The 12,826-nt window shown below is 41.8% G+C and overlaps 1 protein-coding gene across 3 annotated transcripts in view; it reads right to left on the bottom strand.

Annotated features, from left to right (window-relative positions):
- Window positions 1-2,094: 2,094 nt before the first annotated feature.
- The window catches only part of LOC121684347 (glutamate receptor ionotropic, kainate 1), a 32,708-nt gene continuing 21,976 nt past the window's right edge, over window positions 2,095-12,826 (bottom strand). The window contains exons 8-17 of one of the 3 annotated variants that reach the window (XM_042064339.1): window positions 10,901-11,008; window positions 10,620-10,664; window positions 9,479-9,592; window positions 9,180-9,383; window positions 8,417-8,640; window positions 7,500-7,618; window positions 6,977-7,194; window positions 5,627-5,852; window positions 4,726-4,976; window positions 2,095-2,393 (exon numbers count right to left, since the gene is read on the bottom strand). In XM_042064339.1, coding sequence (XP_041920273.1) covers window positions 2,241-2,393; window positions 4,726-4,976; window positions 5,627-5,852; window positions 6,977-7,194; window positions 7,500-7,618; window positions 8,417-8,640; window positions 9,180-9,383; window positions 9,479-9,592; window positions 10,620-10,664; window positions 10,901-11,008 — 1,662 coding nt within the window. In that variant the 3' untranslated portion in view covers window positions 2,095-2,240. Of the gene's footprint in view, window positions 2,394-3,867; window positions 4,977-5,626; window positions 5,853-6,976; window positions 7,195-7,499; window positions 7,619-8,416; window positions 8,641-9,179; window positions 9,384-9,478; window positions 9,593-10,619; window positions 10,665-10,900; window positions 11,009-12,826 lie in introns of those variants that run through there. The other 2 variants (XM_042064340.1, XM_042064341.1) reach the window with 2 other exon arrangements.

Below are 12,826 nucleotides of genomic sequence, written 5' to 3' on the forward strand. Positions count from 1 at the left end.
TGAGCCATGTGGAACCCATTTTCTATCTGTGATTTATGGCAGATTAGGCCAATGCTGACAATATGGCTGGATTCAAAATGCTTTTTTAAACTGTGCTCTTTCTAATGGCAATGGTGGCCATGCAATTGTAGCAGATATTGCAGCTTAATGAAATAGTTTGTGCTACTCACTGTTGGATATTACATTTTCCAAAAAGAACATCTCTACTGTTGATAAGTTATGCATAAGCCACCGCTACCTTTTTTATTTATGTTAGTAAACAACCATAATAGCTTAACCATGAAGAATATAGTTCAACTCAAAACCTCCTTTGAATCCTTAGTTCAGGGTAAACACAGTTTTCTAGATATGACATTTAATGACATGATTTAGTTCTCAGAGCAATGCTTCGGACTAAAAACTGGATGGCCTTGACTAGCTGAAATGATTTCTCAGTGAATTATTAAATCAGACATCATATTGTGTGATTGTGCTTGTGTAACAGAACTGGTTTCTGAGATGTCTGCAATGTTGGGATGGCAGAGACAGTCCTCCGACTCATAAAAATAGCTTATTGGCAAGAGCCTACTCCCATGAACATGTCACAATAATTTCACACACAAATCAAATATTTGTCTACTAGTCAATAACTTTCTCTCTCTCTGGTATAAAAAATAATAAATAACCTCCTTCAGTGGAAATGCTGATGCTTAGCCGTTGCTAAACAGATCGAAATCACCCTGGAACTTTGGGGGAAGCTTATGGCAGACACCTCTGATTAATGTGTTTGTGAAACAGGTGCTTCTGCCCAGTGAGAGTTCAGTCCTTGTGGCTCCATTATTTGACAGTAGCCTACATCTTCATTTATTTAGCTAGCGCTTTTCACTAAAAACGGATCAGCACTGAAACAAGCCAATTGGCTTTATACCTTTGATTTTGTTTTTTTAGTTGATAAGGCTAGGTCTTCTTATACACATTCATCTGTAAACTAAACATTCATATATTGGGTCCTCAAATCACATCTACTAAATTGAACAGGACAACATGCATGGAGGAAACCAAACCTATTTTTTCCACAGGAAAAATGTGGTAACCGACATACACCAGGGGTAAGCCATAACCACTGCCTGATTTCATGTGTGATGCATAAGAATTACTACAGCAGACTATGACTTGTAGAAATATGTGCCATTTGTTTAAAATGATAGTTTAGCCGATTCTGTGGATCTTCTGTTACCTTGAAAGATCCCCCTCTTTCTCTCCCTGAGTACCCAGAAAAGCAAACCTGTCATAAATTGGGATAAACAGCCAGCTCTCCAGTCCTGTGTGACAACGCCTTGTTTATTCCTCCCTATTCCACTGGAGATTATTAAAACAGGCCAGCCACTGCTTAAGAACTACACAAGCAGGCTTATTTAGAAATAAGGCTCCCTCATGACCACACAGAAAAAAAATAAGTGGGCTGTGTTTTTTTTTTCTTTTCTTTTTCATCACATGCTGCTTAGCTGGGTACTGTCAGCTGTCTCTGGCTGCTTTTTTAAATTATTTTAGTGGTGTTATGGATCTGATCCATTTAGTGTGTGGGTGATATGTGAGATAATGAAGGCCACCTACATGAAGATTTCCTCTAAATTACCTTAATTTCTGATGTGTGGATGACCTACAAGTGACATCAGAGGACATCATAGTATTCTAACTGAGGACAAAAATGTACATGCTATTTTATGCTTATTCTCCATTACAGACATTCTTCTGTCCATTGCTGTCTTTAGCTGGTTTATTGGTTGTAATGGATAGTGAACAATTTTGTAGATACATGGCTTCAGCACTTGGAGTGGATTGAAAAAAATTACAAATCTTTATTTATTTATTAATCAATGTCTACAGCAACATATTTCCATTTAAAGCAGAATGGAAGAAAAAATGAATTTCCAGATGTATATCTTTTGACGAATTGTCAAATAGCATAGAAAGAGAATGGATACAGAAAATATAACTTCAGCATCATCAGTGGAAGTCAAAACACACACACACACACACACACACACACACACACACAGACACACACTCATTCATACAGAGAGAGAGAGAGAGAGAGAGAGAGAGAGAGAGAGAGAGAGAGAGAGAAACACAGAAAAGCACACGCTCACACACACAAGACATGTATAAACAATTCCTAATCTCAGGTATTCTCACTTTTGTATCATATCAAACAAACGGAGCCTCAGACTCTGGGTACCTGTGCTCTGACGGCTCAAGATCTATGCCACAGTTTCTTTCCTAAACACTCTCCGTGGGTGGCAAAACGGGAAGCTGGGAGCTCCATCTCCATCCTTGGTCTTTTTCTTTAACGGGCGCTTTTGACATTTGAGCACCCCACCAAGTTCCTCCATTATGGCTCTAAAAGAGGCACACTGCCAAAGAGACAGAATGGACTCAATGATGATCATGTCAAACAGCAACTGTCACCAGAAGTCACGCTGGAATCCTGACACAATCTCACATACATATAGACAACAACAGTAGTGAGTTTTGACTCCAACTGCATATATATATTTTGCATACACTGAGTAGGTTTCTCATGTACTAAGTGCAGATGGAAGGCACTATACCAGATAGGATAATATTTTATATCAATATTAGTCTTTTGACTTTGACTGAAAATAAAATGTATTTTCTTAAGAGAAATATTCACATTTACGCTGGTGCATTGTCTTAATTAGCTAAATCTTCACTGACTGGGAATGTTGATGTAGAATGGGCTAGGATTTTTTATTTACCTTCACTGTAAATAAACAAAAATCTCACTCTAATGGAAGTAGCACTATTTTTACAAACAGGAGTCAAGCCAATTACAAGGTAGCTACAGATTACCAACACTGTGGGAAGCATTGCTCCATCAGATCTGATATCGATTTGCATGTTATAATTTCTGTTTTGCCTTCATGGATCCAAGACCAGTCTCTCTTTGATGGGGTTTGTCCTTGGGCAGAAGCTCATAATTATATGGAAATTGTAAAACATGCAAAAGAACTGACAGAAACAGAGCACACATTAATTTCAAATGTCAGAGGTTTTACACCACATCTTAGCTCTGGGGATTTGTGTGTGTGTGTGTGTGTGTGTGTGTGTGTGTTGTCAGTTCTGAAAGCTTAACTACAAACCGTCAGTTTCAAATGCCTTTCTAATATTGTTCTACAATGATAACATTATTTGCTGGAGTGCTTCCCATAATATCTTAGACATTTAATGAAAACAGTATGAATGGAGAGATCACTCCTTCTGTATTTTCGGTTCAGATGCAAAACTCAATGAAGAGGAAAAACAGGGAAGAATTACAATGTGTGATTGAGCTACTGAACTCCTTCACTGGTCCTGTGTTAATTAACAAACACTGAAGCAGTCATCTAATCACAGAGTGTGATTTAAAGAACTTTAGAGAACAAAGAAAAAGCTTATACGCCACTTCTGACAAATGTGCTGATTTTCTGATGCTGCAATAAATCTTCTGAAGTGGACCTGATACCATTCACTGGAGAGTTAACTGAAGCACACAATGTGCTTTTTCTAAAGAGCCATTGAACAGGCTGAAAGAAAATTAACTTGACTTTTTTAAAGATAAGAAGTAGAGAAGATATGTGCAGCGTAAAGGGATTATTCATCGTGCACTGATGCTGTCAGCGATACAACCAAAGCCTAAGGGTTAGTTGTCAAATAGTTCTATCCAAACAAAAAGTGTGTCCTACTGTCAATAGGATCCAGACAGGTGCTTCACGTCACTAATCCGTCCTTGAAAGAAACAAAAGGTTGAGCATGCAGAAAGAATGTGGCTATGACAAACTCATCCCAAAAAATGTATAAAAAAACAGAAAGAGAATCACGCAAAGGTTGGTAATGTTGTCACACAATTTAAGAGTCATTAAGCAACTGATACATAATGGAACTTCAACATGCATTTCATAACTTTCATATAACATAAAATCAGAAAATATGAACATTAACAATGGAAAATTGAATAAAGCAAAACGATTCTCTGTCCATGAGTAACTGGCAGTGGATATTGAAAAGAATGTAAATCAAAAGAATATCTGGAAATGAACTTATATGGAATATTCATACCTGGATATACAAACAATCATAAAATTATCATTCAATAATTGTTTCTTCTTGAAGTCCATGGAGAACATGTACATATATGCACCACAAGTTACCAATAAAATCTCAATTGATAATATTTTGAAGTTAAGAAGAGAATCCAGATGAATTCCATGTGAAATAGACAAAATAAAATGAAATAAAAATACATGAAAAGTCAACAGTCAAGTCCAGTATGCCGTGTCTTAAAAAGTGAGATGTCTCACCATAAATAAGAAAAGAGAGGATAATATCTGTGTAAAGAGAAACATGTCTTCAAGTTTTCTTTCCACTCTAATCGCTACATCAAACATGGACTAATCTACAACATGGTGAACTCCTTGGTGGCAAGTCCAGGCACCAGTCACGATTCAAACCTCAAACCTCAAACCTCCAAAGCGTCTGTTGGATACACGGCCAGCTGATCTGCGTGGGCCGACATCCCAAACTAACGCTGGGCACAAGTTCCCTAACATGATCGTGAAATCGATCGTCGATCAACTGATCAATTCCGCGAGTCGCTTTGTGCACCAGGGGGACTCTTGTGGGGGGGGGGCCACGCCCACTCTCGGGTCAGTACTTGTTGTGCCACTCACACTGGCCAACACTCACCTCCTCCATGTCCAGGTTCTTGCGCGACTTGTAGATGAACTCGCCGATGGCCACGAACACGGAGAGCACGAGGCCCGCGGCCAGCACGATGAAGATGCCGCCGATGTTCTCTACGCCCAAAGCGCTGGCCTCCTTGCTGTCCTCCTCGGGGCAGCCGTTTCCACGCCACCACTTCTCCTTCATCATGTGCAGCTTCCCTTCCTCCTGCAGCTGCAGGATGGCGATGGTCACCTTGTCCCGGTACGGAGAGCCTAGAAGGGTCACAAGTTGAAAGACAAGAAGGAAAGAAAAAAAGAACAAAAGGGTAAAAAAATAGTAAGAGTGTGTGTCATTATGATGTCATATCAGGCAACCTTGACAGGCAGACAGGTCAACCGTCATGTTGCTGTCAGTGCTCAATCATGTGGTTTTGATGAAGTATATGAGGGAATACTGTCAAATACTCAAAGACATATTCAAAGATGTCTCAATTATTGATGCAACAAGAAACATGAAATGTTTCATAACAGGAGTGGCATCTATTATTTAGGAAAAATATTACTTACTGAAGGAAATGCTTGACTGCTCTCTGTATGCTTTTTAATTTTTTCTACCAAAGGGACTGTTGGATAATGTAATGTAAAGATGTAATGTAATGATTGGAGACCATCATTGGAGTCTTGGAGCAGCCATCACTGGCAACGTCATTTTGTGATTGTTATCCTTCATCGTTATTCACTAATAAAGGACCACTCTCCTACTATAGGCATGTTACCTCACCACCCACATGTTCACACACACACACACACACACACACACACACACAAACACAAACACAAACACAAACACAAACACAAACACAAACACAAACACACACACACACAAACACACACACATTCATCTCTAAACCACAGCTTCTTACCAATGGGGGTCCCTACTCCGTAGCCCTTGGAGTCGATGAGGCCTCCGATCTGTGTGAGATTGCAGTTCCTCTGGCTGATGTACTCGATGCTGGTGGACTCCATGAGCAGTGCGTAGTCAGTGGTCAGCACTCTCTGGATGCCCTCGCGGTTGTTTTTCACCAGGGCCGTATTCTTCCTACTACTCATGAACGCCCACATCTTCTCATACGTGGAGATCTTCGATTTCTGCCCAGGGGGGATTAGGGGGGGAGGGGGACGGCAGACAGAGAGGGTGAGTATTAGGGAGAAATGAGGAGGTGTGAATGAACTGACACTGTGTGCACTACAAGGCACATGGTGGATGAGATGCATTGTCGGAACTGTCACACTTATGGCATAGCTTATGGCCCCATGTCCCATGAACAAATCCCCGTCTGCTCTCTCTCTCTCTCTCTCTCTCTCTCTCTCTCTCTCTCTCTCTCTCTCTCTCTAACACAAAAATACACACACAAAAACACACACACACATACAGAGAGATAGAGACACATACACACAAACACACACACACACACACACATGCAGGCAAACACGAATGACAGCTGTGCGCAAATCTCCCCAAGCACTGATTCAATTTGTTCAGTACATTCAATATGGCTCCTGCTTGTCAAGATACACACAGAGTAATCAGCCTTCATGGTTTTCAAGGTGGAGGGACAAAAAATGAAACTCGTCCTATTTTCGTTTTGATGGGACGGTGACCGTGACACATCAAACAGGCAGATGTCTCTCCCGCCCCTCGCAAAATAAATGCCAGCTCCTTCACTAAACCGCATTATCTCCATATTTCTGTCCATCAGTGCGGTGGGGACCTTGCAGTGGAGACGCACACAATTGATGCATGGCTGTAATATCTTAAGATGAATGGCTGAAAATAATCCTTTGTGTAGGCTTGCTTGGCTATATATATGGCCCACACAGTGGAGAGATGGATACAATGAGAGACAGCAGAGTGTGTCTGTATGAGGAGGTGCTTGGATTTCCACACTGAAATAGCCATGAAATCAGGTATCTAGCTCTGCTTAAAAGATGGAAAAATTGGCTCGGAGTAGTGTGCACTCAGGCAAGGAATGTAATGCCTGTTCATGTTCAAAAGTAGTTGATGTGTTATTAACCAATTACATATCCTTACAGAATATATCTACAGTATGTTAAAACCCCTTCACTATCTTTGTTGTACATCTCAATTAAATGTGTCCCCTCCATAATTATCTGCTTCATGTTAGTAGTTGTCGTCCATTGAAGCACAAAATGACTTAGTAGAGACATTATGATACTAGACCGGAAATAAAGGTCAGTCCAAAGACTCCCACCTTGAAGAATGTCATGGTCGAGCCATCTCTTACGGCACCATACTCGATTTTCGTCTGCTTGGCCAAGTCGTCGGCCGAGTCGATGGGCGAGTCCATCCTCTCCACCGTGAGGAAGGCAGCTAAGTTGGCAGTGTAGGAGGATATAATGATCAGCGTGAAAAACCACCAGATTCCTCCAACGATCCTCGTGGAAAGAGCTTTGGGCATCAGCTCTGATCCTGTGACAATGACATCAAAAGGAGATGGTCAGATACCACATGGACACAATTATGATGTAGTCCCAGATACAGTAAGGGAGATTCAGACTGGTTTGATTGCTTTACTCTCCCACAAGTCACACTATACTACATTCCTCAAGTTCATTTAACAGTAGGAGGTTTTTTTATTATTACTGTATTATGTTTGGCACATGATGGGCAGTACAGTAAAGTCTAGACAAACATTCAGTCAGTTTAAAATGTGTGGGACATTTTTCAACGCCTTGACATCAGAAGAAAACAACGTTGCATAAAGTCCAGGATACCTTGCTGCATCAGAGCTCCCACACCGAACCATACACTGTTGATTAGGGTGAAATTATTCTCCACCACATCTGAGTCAGGGTTGCATGGGTGAGGGTTGTACCACTCGTACGGCGTAAACCTGAAGCCAGAGAGGACACGTTATGACCACAGGTACAGTGTGAGTCTGAAGCTATCTATCTACTGTATCTGTCTGTCTGTCTGACTATCAAGATTTCTAGATTTCGATATATCTAGATCTAGATGTGATGTGATTTTTAGCAACTTATTCAAATAATAAAATCTGTGTGTGTGTGTGTGTGTGTGTGTGTGTGTGTGTGTGTGTGTGTGTGAGTGTGTGTGTGTGTGTGTGTGTGTGTGTGTGTGTGTGTGTGTGTGTGCGCGTGCATGTGTTTGTGTGTATGTGTGTGAGTGCTCCACAGCAATAGCTTGTTGGCTGCCAAAGTGCTATTTGATTCTTCCCTCAGCAGCCTACAGCCTCATATGAGCATCACGGGCCGATCTGCCTGGGATTGTTTCTACCCTTAACTTCAGGGCTCTAATTGCTCCTCTCTGGCATCTAATTCATCGGAGGAAACATCTTTCTCCAATCAGCGCTCGCTCCCCTCTGGCTCTGTACCCTGCCAACAGCTGGTCCGGACATCCTCAAAGCGCTCAGAAACACGAGCCGAGATTAAATTAAATCTCAATCAACTTCCCAGACACTTTTATCTCTGTCAGGCTAAGAATAATTACACCACAATGAACACGTAATTTGCGTACACCTGTTCAGGTTCCGAAAACGTCAGAAACCACAAACAAACAAAATAGCAAAATCATTTTAAGCAGAGACGGGGGAAAAAGATATTTAAGAAATCATGTGTTTTTTGAAAAACAGCAACAACATCAAGAGACCAGGATGGACCTGGATAGTCCTTACCTTGCAATGACAAACAGCACACAGCTAACGCCCAGGCAGGCCAGCAGTACATACATCCAGATGTCGGGCGACAGGGGGTTGAGGAAGGAAAACACCCCCGGGTTGGTGCCATTGGGCTTGTGGTAGAGAATACTAATGCCCAGAGTCATGAAGGGTTTGGAGAAGTCGATGACTTTCTCCCGCACATAGGTGATCGTCAGAGGAGCGACAGCCAGGTCTGCCACCTAGGATAATTGGTTAATACAGTACAGTAATAGGTTTATTTAACCATTTAGTTATTATTCCAGCGCAGGGATTATTACTGTAATTAGGCTAAAGATGAGCTGTACACATAGGCTTCAGAAGACTAATTACTCAGGAATACAAATTTCATTCTGGTTCAGTGAACCATTTGGAGTGTTACGGTGATGCCACAGTGGACGTTCTGTCTGAGATGAAGAGTTATATTAACTTTTATAAGCAGTTAAGGTCCGGAACCCTGGAGGGGTCATTGCAAGATAAGTTTTGGTAAATATTCAGAATATAGATCAGATATATCAGATATGAATCAAGCGCACGTTTTACTACCTTTATGCTTATCATTGTTAATATTATTCAAAATATGAGATTAATTAATTGATTTTGTTTAATCGTTTGACAGCCCTACTCAGATCCAATCTATTTGAATTTCATCTGGCTTGCCACTCACTGGTAATGCCTCTAACCCAATCAAAATGCAAAAGGAGCACTTCTACACAAGTCACATGGTTGTATCTGTACTCACGTGGTCTATGAGCTCTCTGACCATGCCGTTCCACTCCCCTTTGTCATTCTGCGCTCCGTACTTGCCATCGGACACTAGTTTCACCTCATATGAGAAACCCAGAATGTTGGACAACTCCTTCAACAGGTCCAGACAGTAGCCCTCAAAGCGGTCATTACCATACAACGGCTTGTCAGACTTCTTGTGCATCACATAGGGATTTTCCTGTGAAAGGCAATTTCATTGAATAATTTCATAGTTATATTCATCATGACATATCAGCATATCTTAGTCATTTTTCTCCCATTATTAAATCTTACCAGAATTGTTGTGACTACGAGTGTCCGATTTGCCATTGAGTCTGTGACATTTGTTGACTTGTCTTTGTTGCTGTCAGTCAAATTAAGGCCTGTGTTGGAGTTCCATACGCCAATCTGTGAAGATGTCATCAAACAAAGTTACATAAATAACACAAACACTCTTTGACACTAACTAAATGAGCAATGGGTTTATTGTCATATTCAGTTATTTTGATAAATTGATATAATGAAACGCAATAAAGATTTAAACACAAAAGAAATAAGTGATAAAGGGATAACCAAACATGGAATTGTGCTGGGGATTGGGAAGAGAGAAATGATGCAATCTATTGTGTGCATAATGAATTTTTATTATAACACTACATCAAAGTGAAAGAAAACCTGAGAACATTCCAGAAAATAAATCAGGAAGCAGTTCCTTCCACTGTGAGAATTTGAAGTGATTACCAAACTACTTGTGTGAATACATTGAGCTCTTCTGCCAGGACAGCTTATTTTGTCAGTTACAGACATGATCTATGCTGTCCTTTATTTAACTCCCGTCACGATGTGCAGTGATGCTCACACAGAGGGGCTCCATAATGAACTCCACTTGCTCACTCACTCACTCACTCACTCACTCACATACACGCTCATATGCACGCACGCAGGAGAGATCCCTCTCAGTGACAGGCGACTGTGCAGGCACAGACAGTCAGCGAGGGAGGAGGACAGCGAAATGAACCCCAGTAATTGCCCATATGACACTGTCAGCGCGAGTGCCTTTCTCTGACAGGAACAGGGAAGAGCGAAGAGTGTCATTTGCTACGGAACGTCACCTTTGCTTAGCCGCGGCCGTCATTACACCATCGCCTGAGTCGGGCGAGGGGGGGGGGGGGGTGATAGGCTTACACTGTTGTGCGACTGCTGATTAACATGGTAATAAACCTGTGTTTTATTAAGCGGCAGACGGCTACACCGAGGGCAACTGTTTGAGCCGTCACTCTCTGCTGATCTGCTGACTAAACGCTGATGCGATGTGGGAGTGAAGAGGCAGGGGCAGTCCAGGGGGACCATTTGGTGGCAGGGAGGTGACATTCCTGGGCAATGGGGAGTAGGAAACACCAAACCACAATGGGACCAGGGCCAATGTAATACAAACCTTCTTCCACACTTTATTTAGTCGGCTAGTGCCCTCTATAAACGTCTTTTAGGGAGAAAGAAAAACACATTTTGACAAAAAAAGACATGCATTAAAACACTGTAAGACATGCATTAAAACACTGTAAGACATGCATTAAAACACTGTAAGACATACATTAAAACACTGTAAGACGTGCATTAAAACTGTATGCACCATGATATGGAAGCACACTAATCATGTCATCTGGAGTTGTGCTGATTTCTGATAAGAGGTAATAAACCGAGGGAAGCTGAGCTCACCTTCTCCATGCCATCCTCCTTCAGGCTGATGACGTCCAGGTCAAAATCCTTCCTCAACCCATCCGTCTTGTTTATTATGATTTGCCCCGTCAAGCCGCCCCATTGCACCTAGAGGGAGGGAGGGACAAATGAGAAGTCATTCCCTCCGTTTAGCTAAAGTTTGGTTTGGTAAACCTGCGTCACGTCACACTGATGCACATATGCATTCACATACACACAAAGACTGACGCTTCCTCACACACACACACACACACACACACAGACACACATAGACACACACAATTTCTCTATGAGAATCTCTGACAACTGAGAGAGAGAGAGAGAGAGAGAGAGAGAGAGACTTAAAACTTTGCTCTGATGGAGATGGAGCCAACCACGTCATAGGGACGCAGATCTAAAACAGGTGTAGTTTATGAGCCCCGTTTGGCTCGGAGGTTCTATGGGCTGGAATGACGAGGCGCTCTTAAGAGCCAGCCAAACTCTATTACTCTGGCCAAGGTGCACTTCTGTCCATTTGACAGTCATAGAGTGTGCCTTTCAGAGAAAAGGGTCTATTTAAGGCACTTTAAAACAGTGATTCTAATACTGCAAGAGGATACTCAGCATTTCGTACAAGCAGTATGATGACAAATAGGATTTTTGGCCACTTAAGAGAAGAGGATTAATGATCATTAAGGATCAAGGTAAAACCTGAAAGAAAACCTGTTAGAGCAGACAGTCTCTCTTTAGTTTTTAATTCACTTCATTTAGTTTACTTGTGAATGTTAAATGTGAAAGTAGGACTCAAGGTAACAACAGCAGTGATATGTTGCCCTAATGTGCTGGGAAGAAATAACACAATCCTCCCATTAGTTTTAATCTTTTCCTTTAATGACCCCTTTAGTGAGGAGTAGTGAGTAGTGATATTATTCTCAGGCTTTATGAAGAGCTGTTTCCTAAGACAAAAAAGAAAAAAGAAAAAACACTTTCTTGCTGCAGGGGTAATTGAAGAAGCTTTCCTTTTAGGTATTCTAGGGTTCCATCAGTCTGAATTTTAAATCCCCCTTCAGGACATAATGAATAAAAAGGCTTTTACAAACATCAGTAATCTCTGCTTTAGCCAGAGGCGCTATGGATATGTGAGCAATCACTATGTAATGGCTCTGTGCTTTCAGCTTATTCACACCTAATACGCATATTAAAATGACACATCTGCAAAATTTTAAGGCATATAAAAGGCAATGGAAGCACTTCAGTAACTTCTTAATAGCCTTGTTGATATAGAATCAAATATGGGACATTGAAGAATACACTAAAGCTCTTCACACCTGGGAACATTTTGCTCTCTCCCAGAGAAACACCCTCTAATTTCCTAGTATCTCCAATAGGAATGAACTTCGAGAGGCCTTCTTCAGATAAAGCCAAGGGGAAATGAAAGTGTTTGGCAGACCCTTAAGACCTCTGTCAGTGGAGGGTTTGATTACTATTCCAGATAGCGGCTGACTCCTTAAGGAGTCCGGCAGCTCGGAGCCACATCCGGACCACCCCTGAGCTTGATCGGGGCCAGGTCCGTCTATGACTCCCGTCGGGAGGGTGAGTGTTACAAAATCCAACCAACAATTTCAGTCAAATTGGATTACATAACATAAAAGTTAGACAAAGTTAACAAAAAGAAGGTGCGAGTGTGTCAGCGCCTGTCTACACCGAGGCGCAAGAGAGAGACTCCATCTTCCACCTACAGGAAGCAACAGGAGACAGTGCAGGGTAGGAGCAAGGCAAATGACAAAAACATTAGTGCAATCATAAAACAAAGGCAGCACTAACCCAGCACCATGTAACAATGAGTCAGTCGGTCAGTCAGTCATGGTGGTCAGCCCCATGCGAGGCCATGTGTGGGTGGTGGACGTGCACGGCCGCTGCTTTGATGAGGGATCACACGTGGCTCCG

Source organism: Alosa sapidissima, chromosome 15, assembly GCF_018492685.1.
Source record: "Alosa sapidissima isolate fAloSap1 chromosome 15, fAloSap1.pri, whole genome shotgun sequence".
Classification (NCBI taxonomy): domain Eukaryota; kingdom Metazoa; phylum Chordata; class Actinopteri; order Clupeiformes; family Clupeidae; genus Alosa; species Alosa sapidissima.